This window comes from Stegostoma tigrinum, chromosome 20 (assembly GCF_030684315.1).
Source record: "Stegostoma tigrinum isolate sSteTig4 chromosome 20, sSteTig4.hap1, whole genome shotgun sequence".
NCBI classification, from domain to species: Eukaryota; Metazoa; Chordata; class Chondrichthyes; order Orectolobiformes; family Stegostomatidae; genus Stegostoma; species Stegostoma tigrinum.
Genome location: NC_081373.1, coordinates 7,538,580 through 7,553,517, shown reverse-complemented (window position 1 = coordinate 7,553,517; position 14,938 = coordinate 7,538,580). Strand labels below are relative to the sequence as shown.

Sequence of the window (14,938 nt, the reverse complement as noted above, 5' to 3'; positions counted from 1 at the left end):
ATCTCTGATCCAGTATCTTCAAACTCCAAAACCAACAGCATTGTATGCAAATCTTCACAGAACTGTTGCAGTTCAAATCAGCAGCTACCACTGCCTACCTTAAGGGTAATTAGGAATGTAATGAATGTTGGCCTTGCCGGTGATGCCCACATCCTGTGGACAAAATTAAAAGGAAATAGAAAGAAACACAAAAACAGGATTGGGAAGTAAAAGATACAATTTCTGTCCCAAATATCCAACTTGCCACATAATCTAGGATAAACCTGTAACTTCAAGCGAAAACAGCACTGCAAACTCTGACTGTCCCCTACCTGATTAAGCAATATACCATCATCATAATGAATAACAGATGCATGAGCACGGCTGAAAATCACTGCCGAGGTCACAGATGGCAAACTTCGAGACCCTCCCATTGGTAACTAATTGGATTGGGATGTATTGACTTTGGCACTGAAAACAGCTTCAAGCTGGCTCCCTTCCACTAACCAATTAAACAAAATATGGACAACATTGCTGGTTGGCTTACACTTCGCTTCATCTCCTAGCCAAGCTACCTTAATCCATTAGTCAGATGGGTGCAAGTAGTCATCTTTCACGTTTGATGCATTTTTGTTGGCACTGCAGTCTAATACAGATAGCAAAGCACTCTAAATATCAGCTGCTTTACCACTTTCAATAGCCTTTGTATTATTTCAAACAAAAGCAGCCAAGACACTTGGGACTGGTGTTTCAGTGGGTTGCTGTCTAATCCGGAATATACCAGTCATAACTACACACTGCAGAGCAGAGATAATTAAACAAGTCCTTCCTGGAAACTCACTTGAATGCACTGGAATGTATTTATTATTTTTTAAAAAATAATCGCTTTAGAAAACAAATTCCGAGTACCATTTCTCCTATCCTGTCCCTTCACTTTCCAAAATAGAGAAAGTGGAACTTAATCACAATGGAGTGTAGCAGAAAATCAGTGAAGAAGGAATACAAAAGCAGTAGACACATGGGGACACCAACAAATGCAAGCTCCTCTCCAAGGGACTCACATCCCGAACAGGAACACCAACATATTTCTTTCATTGTAACAAGTCAAAACCCCGGAATACTCTCCCTAACACTGCAGTTCAAGAAAGCAACTCACCACCATCTTCTTCTCAAGGGCAATTAAAGATGGGTAATAAATACTGGCCTAGCCAGCAAAATCCCACAGAGCCTGAACAAATCAAAAAGATCCAACTCTCAATTTAAAGTCCTGGCCTATACACAGAGATAGCGGGAAACAGCAAGTTGGATATGAGCAAAGAAGTCAAAATGCCTGCTCCTTTTAAATATAGGGTGATCTTCATTGAAAAGTGTGCATTTTGTGAAAAGTGTGACTTTTTTTCTTTATTCATTGATGGAATGAGGGCATTGCTGGCTTGGCAGCATTTATTTGTATACCCATATATTCTGGGCACCCCTAGATGCCCAGACAGCAGTTGAGTCAACCACATTGCTGTGGGTCTAGAGTCACATGTAGGTCACACCAGGCAAGGATGGCAGCTTCCTTCCCTTATAGGGCATTTGTGAATGAGATGGGTTTTTCCTGACAGTCCTCAATGGATTCACGGTCATCATTAGATTCTTAATTCCAAATATTTGTTGAATTCAATTCCCACCATCTGCCATTCAAACCCGGATCTCCAGAACAGTATCTGGGTCTCTCGGTTAACAGTCCAGTGATAATACCAGTAGGCCATCGCCTCCCCATGATTGCCAACAGAAGATAAACATGGGCTCGGTCACGAAGCCCCATTCACTAAAAATACTTTGTGCAAGTTGTTTAGGGCGATCAGCACCAATAAAATGAAACACAGATCTCTTCCCTTAAAAGCTGGATGCACTGCACTGAATTTATTTCTGAAATATTGGCTGAGCAGCACTGAATTATGTTTTATTTATTGAGATAACAAAGTTGGTACAGTACAAAGAATAACCTTCAGAATAAAAGATTCCTTTAATCACATGGGTGTGGCAAGCTCCTCAGGCTGTCAGACTGGAGGCCCAGGAAAGAAAACCAAAACGAAAGATTTACTTTTTTAGAAGTTTCCCCAAGTAAAAAAGTTGCTCCTGATTTCTATTTTACACTTCACCAAATCTCACTTAGCGAAGAGATATAGGTGGATTTCACTATTAATTCCAGACAAAAGAACAAAAACTCGAGCCATTTACAGAAGCATGTCTGCACAGGCCTTGGTGGCAGTTTCCTGGTTAACAACATATCTTGCAAAGCCAAACCCAGCCAAACTGCACTTATCCCCTCCCTAACCAATACGAGTGCTGGCAGCCCATCTTGCTCAACAAGAATGACATTCATTACAGCGAAGGTTCTGCTAGTCTGCAGCGCAGGAGCTGAATGATCACTTCAAACCAAGTATACACTAAGAGAATCATAGCCACAACAACTGGCTCTGTGATTAATCAATTGCATTCCAGTCACTTCAAATTTGCCAATGATTAAAAGGGTTTAAGGCAATGACCAACCCAGCATGTGTAAAGCTAGCAATGCCTAAAGCCACTTACAAAAAAAAAACCAACAAAATTGCTATTGGAGAATGAATTTCCTATCCTTTCCTCCCTTGGCCCTTCCTATCCAAGATGACTGAAATTTAGGTCAATGAACTTTTAGGATCTAGCTGGTCTTGATTTACTTTGCCACATGGTTGGAGAGATCTGGAAATAGCCTTAAAAATCCTACATTTTCTTCTTGTTGTTGAAGGTAATTCAGCCAAATTTCCTTAAATTGTTTGGTCCAGGGACACACATAATTGATAGACCTAAAAATAAACAATTTACACTGGTTCCTGACAGAACAATTTGAGGAAACTTAGGAAAACAGGGAAATCATGAGATCAACGTGTAGCAATGCCATCTCACATATGCCTCTATTGAAGCTTTGCATGTGTTTTTTTTACATCATTATACTCTCCGTGGCTCCTTGGAGCAAAAAAACTCAGTTTGCCTTTAAAATAGCCACGTGACCTTATTTAGTTACAGAAATCATGGAAATTCAGACCATCACATTGCATAATGCCTACCAAGAGCCCCCACAGCACAAGTATAACAAACAAAGATTATACACTTCTCAAGCCCTCACCACCTACAGATCTCAAGGTGTTCCTTTAAAGAAATTGAAAGTAAAATGTAAGATTATTGCAATGTATCTATATTATTTAAATAAAAGCATTTCCAAATGAAAATAAATAAGAAACCAGAACTAAGTTCAAAAGACTGTCCCCTTAAAAGTCAAATTTAATTGTGAGCCCACAAAGAACAAGACGAATGTAAGTAAAGTCACTTCTCATACCATTCTCGTGACTTCTACCAGTAAACTTTTGTTGCTGGCTTAAATTCATGAAATTTGCAGCAGTAAGTCTGCATGTGAACTTAACTTGACCTCTCCTCCCTTCTACACCTGCACTTTATCTGTCCACAATTCAGGCAATGCTAAGTAGCTCATTTTGAAAATTGGTAACATTTGCTAATGTAGCACATTTTGTGACCTCCAAAGTAAGCTATCTAACAAATTATCACTGACGCATGTAGGTACAGGCCCTAAATTCTTAAACGTCATTCCGAACTTCACTTAAATGCTGGCAGGAAAAGTTGGCTCCCAAACAGTTGCCGAGCTTACAAGAGACAGGTATAACAGATGAAACCACTGGCAAAACAACAGTCATTTTGAGCTTCTGGATTTAAAATTTACATCTCCAGAATCAGTTGTCAAACTGTTGGCTGGAAGAAGAGTTTTACAAAAATAATGAAAAAGTTGAATTTAGTGACAAAACTAAAAAAAAGGAAGATTTCCACTCAAAAATGTTTGTGAATATACTTAATCCAGCAATTCAAAGTCAAGTGAAAAAAACTCAGTTAAATTTTTTAAAAATTCAACTAACCAGGGCTTTTCTGTCAAAGCATACACATACCACAAGAAACAAGTCTTGTTAATTCTGAATCTGCCTTTAAAACATTCCAGAATCTGAAAGAAAAATAGTTTCAGTATATTTGGATGTTGGTCTGTCAGATCCACAGTTCTCACAATCTTCAGGAAACAATCAGACTAATATTTTACTTACAATGTGACCACTAACATAACGGATATATAGTCTGTTTAAGGGGGAGAAAAGGCCTGCTGAGAAGCTCTCTTATAGGATAGGACATTAAGAACAGTGTGTCAGGGCGAAGATACCATAGAATTGTATAGAAAACATGAAAAATGGTGAACTCATGTGGATAACCACTAACCTCCTTCATTGATTCCCCCACCCCACCGTCAAACACACAAACCTGTCTCAATTCAGAAATGAGAATCCTCTGTTAATCCCAGGACATGCCCAAATTTAACACTGCTGTAACAAAAGTTTATATACCATTCCCTTTGTCCAACATAAGGTACAGTATTTGCAGAGGAAAAATGTCAACTGTTCTTATGGGAGGTATAGCCTCTCAGTTCTAACCCATGGAATGGAAGAATTCCCCACTTAAGCTTTCAATTCTACAACTCCAAGAATGTGCCTCCAGACATTTTTTACCTCTTTGCTAACTACTGATTCATACTAACCTTCTATAGTATACACAGATTTGAGGCAAAGTCTGAAGAATATATTTGTTCATGACAACTGAATATTTTTCAGCTTTAAAGCCAAATGCATCACCTACTCCCTCACATTGTAGACCATCTTAGTTCAGACCTCATCATTTTATAAATGAGGAGGAAAGAACCAATAAAGAAGCCAAAAATCTATCACTGAGTTAATCTAGTTTTTAAAACCCCAAACACTTTGCTTTACAAATAATATTTCTTGCATATAAATCAACGTGTCCTACACAACTATGTTTTGTTCAGTTAAAAAAGACTAGAAAAGTCATTAAACAACGTAGACTTGCAAATAAAAATATAATTCAGTTATTATCTGCATATTTCAAAGCTATCAAGAGTGAAGAAAATTCTGAAATAATACAGGTCGACTAGCACTTAAGACAGAAACACTGAATGGTGGGGAATGTTCAGTTAGAATTAATGGGTGATCTGTATGTCAAAACCATTTAGAAATACTTGACAAAAACATTAGTCATGAAAGCTTACACACCTTCGCTTCTATATTTTGTGGGAAAAAGAAAACCTTGAAATTTGAGGGATTGCAGGTTCTTCAGAACAACCTACGCTGTGTTGAGATTTAACAGTTGGGGAAGTAGGGGAGAAATGGGTAATGCACAGCTTGGGGGGGGGGGAAATCTAAGGAAGGTGGAGAGGAGGGGGTTGTGAGGGTGATGTATGAGAAGGGATGGGGGGGCAAGATGTGTGGGAGAGGTGGTGGGGTGCTGGTGTTGGGTGGGGAGGAAGAGGAAGGTGATGAGGAATGGGCATGAAATAGTGATGTACTGAGGAGGAAGATAATGGGGGTAAGAGGATGAAAAGGATGTGGTGGGGTGTGGGTGGAACAGGGGTGTTCTAACGGAGGGATACGGAGATTGTTAGGGAGGTGGGTGTAGGATAAGCAAGTGGGTGGTTGTGGTGGAAGGTAGAAGTTGGGAAATTTGAGGGGGATGGCTGATGAGATTGGGGGATGCGGTGCAGGGGTGTGGTGTGTGTGTGGTGGAATGGAGGGGGTGCGGGGGTGGGGTGTGTGGTGGAATGGAGGGGGTGCAGGAGTGGTGTGTGTGTGTGATGGAATGGAGGTGGTGCGGGGGAGGCGTGTGGTGGAATGGAGGGGGTGTGGGGGTGTGTGTGGGGGGTTTGGTGGAATGGAGCAGGTGCGTGTGGGGTATGGTGGAATGGAGGGGGTGCGGGGGGGGTGTGTGTGTGGTAGAATGGAGAGGGTGCAGGGGGGTGTGTGTGGTGGAATGGAGCAGGTGCGGGGAGGGGTGTGTGTGTAGTGGAATGGAGGGGGTGCGGGGGGAGGGTTTGGTGGAATGGAGAGGGTGCACGGGGGGGGGGTTTGGTGGAATGGAGGGGAAGCGGGGGGGGGGGTGTGTGTGGTGGAATGGAGGGGAAGCGGGGGGGGGGGTGTGTGTGGTGGAATGGAGGGGAAGCGGGGGGGGTGTGTGTGGTGGAATGGAGGGGAAGCGGGGGGGGGGTGTGTGTGGTGGAATGGAGGGGAAGCGGGGGGGGGTGTGTGTGGTGGAATGGAGGGGAAGCGGGGGGGGGGTGTGTGTGGTGGAATGGAGGGGAAGCGGGGGGGGGGTGTGTGGTGGAATGGAGGGGAAGCGGGGGGGGGTGTGTGTGGTGGAATGGAGGGGAAGCGGGGGGGGTGTGTGTGGTGGAATGGAGGGGGTGTGTGATAGAATGGAGGGGGTGTGTGATAGAATGGAGGGGGTGTGTGATAGAATGGAGGGGGTGTGTGATAGAATGGAGGGGGTGTGTGATAGAATGGAGGGGGTGCGGGGTGGGGTTTGGTGGAATGGAGGGGGTGTGTGATAGAATGGAGGGGGTGTGTGATAGAATGGAGGGGGTGTGTGATAGAATGGAGGGGGTGTGTGATAGAATGGAGGGGGTGTGTGATAGAATGGAGGCGGTGTGTGATAGAATGGAGGCGGTGTGTGATAGAATGGAGGGGGTGCGAGGCGGGGTGTGTATGGTGGAATGGAGAGGGTGCGAGGGGAGGGTGTGTGGGGTGTGTGTGGTGGAATGGAGGGGGTGCGGAGGTGGGTGTGTGGGGTGGACTGGAGGGGGTGCAGGTGGGGGGGTTTGGTTGAATGGAGGTTGCGCGGCTTGGGTGTGTGGGGTGGAATGGAGGGGGAGCGGGGGTGGGGGTGTGTGGGGTGGAATGGAGGGGGAGCGGGGGTGGGGGTGTGTGGGGTGGAATGGAGGGGGAGCGGGGGTGGGGGTGTGTGGGGTGGAATGGAGGGGGAGCGGGGGTGGAATGGAGGGGGAGCGGGGGTGGGGGTGTGTGGGGTGGAATGGAGGGGGAGCGGGGGTGGGGGGGTGTGGGGTGGAATGGAGGGGGAGCGGGGGTGGGGGTGTGTGGGGTGGAATGGAGGGGGAGCGGGGGTGGAATGGAGGGGGAGCGGGGGTGGAATGGAGGGGGAGCGGGGGTGGGGGTGTGTGGGGTGGAACGGAGGGGGAGCGGGGGTGGGGGGGTGTGTGGGGTGGAACGGAGGGGGAGCGGGGGTGGGGGGGTGTGTGGGGTGGAATGGAGGGGGAGCGGGGGTGGGGGGGTGTGTGGGGTGGAATGGAGGGGGAGCGGGGGTGGGGGGGTGTGTGGGGTGGAATGGAGGGGGAGCGGGGGTGGGGGGGTGTGTGGGGTGGAATGGAGGGGGAGCGGGGGTGGGGGGGTGTGTGGGGTGGAATGGAGGGGGAGCGGGGGTGGGGGGGTGTGTGGGGTGGAATGGAGGGGGAGCGGGGGTGGGGGGGTGTGTGGGGTGGAATGGAGGGGGAGCGGGGGTGGGGGGGTGTGTGGGGTGGAATGGAGGGGGAGCGGGGGTGGGGGGGGTGTGTGGGGTGGGGGGGTGTGTGGGGTGGGGGGGTGTGTGGGGTGGAATGGAGGGGGAGCGGGGGTGGGGGGGTGTGTGGGGTGGAATGGAGGGGGAGCGGGGGTGGGGGGGTGTGTGGGGTGGAATGGAGGGGGAGCGGGGGTGGGGGGGTGTGTGGGGTGGAATGGAGGGGGAGCGGGGGTGGGGGGGTGGAATGGAGGGGGAGCGGGGGGTGGGGGGGTGTGTGGGGTGGAATGGAGGGGGAGCGGGGGTGGGGGGGTGTGTGGGGTGGAATGGAGGGGGAGCGGGGGTGGGGGGGTGTGTGGGGTGGAATGGAGGGGGAGCGGGGGTGGGGGTGTGTGGGGTGGAATGGAGGGGGTGTGTGGGGTGGAATGGAGGGGGAGCGGGGGTGGGGGTGTGTGGGGTGGAATGGAGGGGGAGCGGGGGTGGGGGTGTGTGGGGTGGAATGGAGGGGGAGCGGGGGTGGGGGTGTGGGGGGTGGAATGGAGGGGGAGCGGGGGTGGGGGTGTGGGGGGTGGAATGGAGGGGGAGCGGGGGTGGAATGGAGGGGGAGCGGGGGTGGGGGTGTGTGGGGTGGAATGGAGGGGGAGCGGGGGTGGGGGTGTGTGGGGTGGAATGGAGGGGGAGCGGGGGTGGAATGGAGGGGGAGCGGGGGTGGGGGGTGTGTGGGGTGGAATGGAGGGGGAGCGGGGGTGGGGGTGTGTGGGGTGGAATGGAGGGGGAGCGGGGGTGGGGGTGTGTGGGGTGGAATGGAGGGGGAGCGGGGGTGGAATGGAGGGGGAGCGGGGGTGGGGGTGTGTGGGGTGGAATGGAGGGGGAGCGGGGGTGGGGGGGTGTGTGGGGTGGAATGGAGGGGGAGCGGGGGTGGGGGGGTGTGTGGGGTGGAATGGAGGGGGAGCGGGGGTGGGGGGGTGTGTGGGGTGGAATGGAGGGGGAGCGGGGGTGGGGGGGTGTGTGGGGTGGAATGGAGGGGGAGCGGGGGTGGGGGGGTGTGTGGGGTGGAATGGAGGGGGAGCGGGGGTGGAATGGAGGGGGAGCGGGGGTGGGGGGGTGTGTGGGGTGGAATGGAGGGGGAGCGGGGGTGGGGGGGTGTGTGGGGTGGAATGGAGGGGGAGCGGGGGTGGAATGGAGGGGGAGCGGGGGTGGGGGGGTGTGTGGGGTGGAATGGAGGGGGAGCGGGGGTGGGGGGGGTGTGTGGGGTGGAATGGAGGGGGAGCGGGGGTGGGGGGGTGTGTGGGGTGGAATGGAGGGGGAGCGGGGGTGGGGGGGTGTGTGGGGTGGAATGGAGGGGGAGCGGGGGTGGGGGGGTGTGTGGGGTGGAATGGAGGGGGAGCGGGGGTGGGGGGTGTGTGGGGTGGAATGGAGGGGGAGCGGGGGTGGGGGGGTGTGTGGGGTGGAATGGAGGGGAGCGGGGGTGGGGGGGTGTGTGGGGTGGAATGGAGGGGGAGCGGGGGTGGGGGGGTGTGTGGGGTGGAATGGAGGGGGAGCGGGGGTGGGGGGGTGGAATGGAGGGGGAGCGGGGGTGGGGGGGTGGAATGGAGGGGGAGCGGGGGTGGGGGGGTGTGTGGGGTGGAATGGAGGGGGAGCGGGGTGGGGGGTGTGTGGGGTGGAATGGAGGGGGAGCGGGGTGGGGGGGTGTGTGGGGTGGAATGGAGGGGGAGCGGGGGTGGGGGGGTGTGTGGGGTGGAATGGAGGGGGTGTGTGGGGTGGAATGGAGGGGGAGCGGGGGTGGGGGGTGTGGGGTGGAATGGAGGGGGAGCGGGGTGGGGGGGTGTGTGGGGTGGAATGGAGGGGGAGCGGGGGTGGGGGGTGTGTGGGGTGGAATGGAGGGGGAGCGGGGGTGGGGGTGTGTGGGGTGGAATGGAGGGGGAGCGGGGGTGGGGGTGTGTGGGGTGGAATGGAGGGGGAGCGGGGGTGGGGGTGTGTGGGGTGGAATGGAGGGGGAGCGGGGGTGGGGGTGTGTGGGGTGGAATGGAGGGGGAGCGGGGTGGGGGTGTGTGGGGTGGAATGGAGGGGGAGCGGGGGTGGGGGTGTGTGGGGTGGAATGGAGGGGGAGCGGGGGTGGGGTGGAATGGAGGGGGTGCGGTGGAATGGAGGGGGTGCGGGGGTGGGGTGGAATGGAGGGGGTGGGGTGGAATGGAGGGGGTGGGGTGGAATGGAGGGGGTGCGGCGTGGTGTGTGTGTGGTGGAATGGAGGGGGTGCAGGGGTGGGGGGTGGGGGGTGGGGGGTGGGAGTGGGAGTGGGAGTGGGAGTGGGAGGGTGGGAGGGGGTGGGGGTGGGAGGGGGTGGGGGTGGGAGGGGGTGGGGGTGGGAGGGGGTGGGGGTGGGAGGGTGGGAGGGGGTGGGAGTGGGAGGGTGGGAGGGGGTGGGAGTGGGAGGGTGGGAGGGGGTGGGAGTGGGAGGGTGGGAGGGGGTGGGAGTGGGAGGGTGGGAGGGGGGGTGGGAAGGGGGGTGGGAGGGGGGGGTGGGAGGGGGGGGGTGGGAGGGGGGGTGGGAGGGGGGGTGGGAGGGGGGGGGTGGGAGTGGGGGAGGGGGTGCGGGGGTGGGTTGGGAGGGGGGGGGGTGGGAGGGGGGGGTGGGAGGGGGGGGGTGGGAGTGGGGGAGGGGGTGCGGGGGTGGGTGGGGAGGGGGTGGGGGGGAGGGGGTGGGGGGTGCGGGGGCGGGCGCGAGGGGGCGCGGGCGCGAGGGGGGCGCGGGCGCGAGGGGGCGCGGGCGCGAGGGGGCGCGGGCGCGAGGGGGCGCGGGCGGGAGGGGGCGCGGGCGGGAGGGGGCGCGGGCGCGGGCGGGAGGGGGAGCGGGCGGGAGGGGGAGCGGGCGGGAGGGGGAGGGGGCGCGGGCGGGAGGGGGCGCGGGCGGGAGGGGGCGCGGGCGGGAGGGGGCGCGGGCGGGAGGGGGCGCGGGCGCGGGCGGGAGGGGGCGCGGGCGCGGGCGGGAGGGGGCGCGGGCGCGGGCGGGAGGGGGCGCGGGGGCGGGAGGGGGTGCGGGTGGGGGGGTGCGGGTGGGGGTGCGGGTGGGGGGGTGCGGGTGGGGGGGTGCGGGTGGGGGGGTGCGGGTGGGGGTGCGGGTGGTGGGGGTGGGGGTGGGGGTGCGGGTGGGGTGGTGGGGGTGGGGGTGCGGGTGGGGTGGTGGGGGTGCGGGGGTGGGGGTGGGGGTGCGGTGGTGGGGTGGTGGGGGGGTGGTGGTGGGGTGGTGGTGCGGGGGTGGGAATGGAGGGGGGGTGGGGGTGGGAATGGAGGGGGGGTGGGGGTGGAATGTGGGGGGGTGGAATGGAGGGGGCGGAACGGAGGGGGCGGAACGGAGGGGGCGGAACGGAGGGGGCGTGGGGGGTTGTGGGGTGGAACGGAGGGGGCGCGGGGGTGGGGGGCACAGGGTGGGGTGGGGGGCACAGGGTGGAATGGAGGGGGTGCGGGGCGCAGGGGGGAATGGAGGGGGCGCGGGGGCGGTGCGGGGGTGGGTGCGGGGTGGAATGGAGGGGGTGGGGTGGAATGGAGGGGGTGGGGGTGTGGGGGTGGGGTGTGGGGTGGAATGGAGGGGGTGGGGTGGAATGGAGGGTGTGGGGGGGTGGGGTGGTGTGGGGGGGTGGGGTGGAATGGAGGGGGTGGGGTGGAATGGAGGGGGTGGGGGGGGTGGGGTGGTGTGGGGGGGTGGGGTGGAATGGAGGGGGTGGGGTGGAATGGAGGGGGTGGGGTGGAATGGAGGGGGTGGGGGGGGTGGGGGTGGAGGGGGTGGGGGGGGTGGGGTGGAGGGGGTGCGGGGGTGGAATGGAGGGGGTGCGGGGGTGGAATGGAGGGGGTGCGGGGGTGGGGTGGAATGGAGGGGGTGGGGGGGGTGGAATGGAGGGGGGTGGGGGGGGTGGAATGGAGGGGGTGGGGGGGGTGGAATGGAGGGGGTGGGGGGGTGGAATGGAGGGGGTGGGGGGGTGGAATGGAGGGGGTGGGGGGGAGTTGCGGGGTGGAATGGAGGGGGTGCGGGGGGTGCGCGTGGGGTTTGGTGGAATGGATGAGTGGGCGGTGGTTAGGGAATCCGTTCATGTGTTGGGGCTGCTGTGGGGTGATGGAGGTGTGGGGAAGGTGTAGGGGGCGGGGTTAAGATGCCGGGTTGCGGGGGGGTAACATTAAAGAGACATAATAAAGATGAACGCGCTTTATTTCGAAGCGGCGGGGGTCCTTACCCGAATCTCATTCCTCCTGACCTCCAGGTCGCAGATACTGTGGCCATGGTGGCTGCCCATGTAGTAACAGTAGCGGCATACGGCTACCTGGTCCGTCTCGCAGTGTAGCAGCCGGTAGGCGTCATGCTGAGCGCAGCTCCAGGCCCGAGCATCCCCGGCCTCGATTAGCAAGTGGCTGCCGCTGACCGAGGCGGCCTGCAGGTGGGCGCCGACGTGGGCCTGGCAGCAGCCCGTGTCGCAGCGGAGGCAGACCTTCTGGGCGGGCGAGTTGCGGCAATAGCGGCAGCAGAGCGGGCTGTAGGCGGCGGACGAGGTCGCCGGGTTGGCGGCGGCGGCGGTGTTGTTGTTGGCGCCGTTGCCTCCGCCGCCGGAGGACGACGATGAGGAAGACGCGGCGGCGGCAGCAGCGGCCACGGCGGCGGCATCGGCCGTGAAGGAGTTGAATTTCTCCACGATGTTGCTGAGCTTGAGGTTCTTCTCGAGAGCCGGTTTCTGCGGGTAGACGTTGTTGCACTCGGGGCAGCGGCTCACCGACTCCTTCCCCCAGGCCTCGCCGATGCAAGCCCGGCAGAAGTTGTGCTTGCACGGCAGCTGCACCGGCTCCACGAAGACCTGCAGGCAGATGGGGCACAGAAGTTCCTCCTCGAAGCAGCTCTTCCAGTTTTCAGCCATCTTGGATTTAAAAAAGTCGTTATTTTCAAAAATTCAAAAAAAAAAGACTCCCACCGCCAACGGCCAAACTCTCAGCTTCTTCCGACCTTTTCCACGAATATCAGGTAAAAATTTTCCCCCATTTGAAACACCAAATCCTCCCAACAAAAATCTTTAATAAACGACCCTTCCCCTTCTCTGTCCCTTTCTTCTTCACAGCCTCAACTGTCTGACTTCCTCACGGCCATCCAGCTCAAAAAAAAGCCTCTCGCTTCTCTCTCTCTCTCCCCCCCCTCCTCTCCCTTCCAAAAAGAGATTTTAAAAGGGGAATTCCAATTGTCTTGGCATCCTTTGATTGCAAAATGCTTTTAGGGGGTTGGTTACGGGGAAGAAGCAGAACCAAAAGAAAATGCTCTTTGGATTTCAAAGCCGCTCATTTACAACCGTCTTCAGGGAGTCTCTTTCAAACTGGGTGCTTGTTTTATTTTGCCCTTCTCTCCACCACCTCCAGAATTTTAAATCATTTATATTTATGGCACTTTTTTTTCCTCCTCTTCCCCCACCTTCTTCCTCTTCAGCTTTTTTTTCCCGCAGCCGAACACCACCCTCTTCTGTCAACTCCAAGCGATTCGACTCTCCTCCCCAAATCTTTAGATAAATCTAAAAAGGCTCAGAAGAGGCGAAAATCCCATCTGCTGATCGCTTTCATCACCATTAAATCCAAATCTCACACACACAAATCAGTTTGCAGCCATCTTGCTTTCTTCTTGTCTTTTTATCTCTCCACCTTCGTTTTTTGAAAAGTGTGCGTTTATGTTAAAAGGCTTCCTTATATATGCACATATGTAATTTTTTAAAAACCTGCACAAAATCAGAAATAAGGCATTGATCCTTCAGTAATGGACCACAAGCTTCCTCAAACATACGCAGGCAAAGGTGTAGGGAGGGGGAGCCAAAAAGAAGGATATGGAAAAAAATGGTCTGGTCTTATCTTTAGAATAAATTTACAACGTACTGCCCAAATCGAGTTTAGCTCCCCCTTCTTTTTTGTTCATCATGTGATCATTTACTTTTTTATATATAGTGGGAAGAGCCATGAGTAATTAAATAGGAAATGCCTGCCAAAAGTTGTTTTTAAAATTACGCTTCTCAAACCAAATTTGAAATAAGTCAAGTATAATAATAGTTTCTAATGCCTCTAATTTCTAATAAATTCCAGTTTGAATCGTTATTATTAAATGTACAAATTACGTGTTAAAAATTGTATTTACTCCCAAAAATCGAACAAAATGTTCCCCTTCATTATTGTACCTCAATGTATACATTTATTGCACGTTTAGTGGTGCCCACGAGAATGAAAAATTGAATTTTACATGTGGCTTTAAAATTTTAGTTCACCAAAATTTGGCTCTAGGAAACAGGATCTAAGAAAAAAATAAACATTAATTTATTAACTTTTTTTGAAAATATCTTTTCAAAGTGAAACGTGTAATTCCAAAAGTGTAAATAGATTTAATGGGTCTGCCGTAGACTGATATTTATGGGACCCGTCACAGTGAGGTAGAGCATCAGCAAGTTCCTACTGTCGCTCCACGCGAGTGAGACGGACGTCTCGCCGTTCCCTTGTGACTGAAAATCCCAATATCACTTCCCCCTTTAAATTATCATTGTCCACTGTTCGCAGGTTTATTTGACCCCCTTCCTATAGATTAAATTGGTAACTAAATTGATTGCGCTTGTGTATGGCAGTTTAAGCTCCTACTTGTTTTGCCTAGATTGTGGTTGTTGAGATGAACGTAAGGCTCAGTATTCATCTACTAAAAGCCCTCTGTTTAACATTTGTAATACTTATTTTAAGACTGATGTAAAATAATGGACGCAAATTCACTGACCCTTCAGAAACACAGCCGTGCGATCAAATTGCAGAACACCGTAACTGTAAAAGAAAGTACACTCTTTAAGTCTGAGAAATGAGGCAACGTTTCCTTGCGATATACAGAATTGATCATTTCTCTGTTTCGGGCTGAGGGGACCGGCTGCTTCCAATCACTCGTGAAAATGACGAGGCGGATATTAACACACGCACACACACACACAGAGAAAAAGATTGTGACTCATTTCCTGTTCAGAAACGCCAGTTTTCGCCTGACAAGTTTTATTGGGAGGATCGTAAAGTACTCATGTTTTTTCCTCTCCCCGGCAATTTTTTAAAGATTTGTCAGAAATGAGTGGATTATTTTTAAAGGAAACTAATTCTATCGAACCTAAAGGTCACTTGAAGTTTGTTGCAAATTTTCATTCAACCAACTGTGCAATTCCATGCGGGCTCCACTGTTAAAATAGTCAGTTACACACCACTGCTCATTTCTTATCGGAAACATTTGGTCACCTTTTCCTATAACTCGCCATCACTTCCCTGCATCGTCGTTCCCTTAATTCTCCGCCTCGGTCTCCCACAGTCTTCACAGCTCGGCTTTGGCTTTTTGAATTCGTCAGGCACATACCCCAGAGTTAATTCCTATTTTCTAGTCAAGTAATATGATTTTTAAAGTTCTTGTTCTTGATTTTAAAATCACTCCATGTGATTACCCCTTTCTATCTCTATATTTTCCTCCATCCGTGCCACCCTTCGTAGATATTTGCGCTCC

The 14,938-nt window shown here is 54.1% G+C and overlaps 1 protein-coding gene across 3 annotated transcripts in view; it reads right to left on the bottom strand.

The window, feature by feature from the left end:
• The window catches only part of trim8a (tripartite motif containing 8a), an 89,719-nt gene extending 75,383 nt beyond the window's left edge, over positions 1-14,336 (bottom strand). The window contains exons 1-2 of one of the 3 annotated variants that reach the window (XM_059652960.1): positions 14,183-14,336; positions 11,640-13,151 (exon numbers count right to left, since the gene is read on the bottom strand). In XM_059652960.1, the coding sequence (XP_059508943.1) occupies positions 11,640-12,311 (672 nt within the window). In that variant the 5' untranslated portion in view covers positions 12,312-13,151; positions 14,183-14,336. Of the gene's footprint in view, positions 1-11,639; positions 13,279-14,182 lie in introns of those variants that run through there. The other 2 variants (XM_048551367.2, XM_048551368.2) reach the window with 2 other exon arrangements.
• Positions 14,337-14,938: the final 602 nt, after the last annotated feature.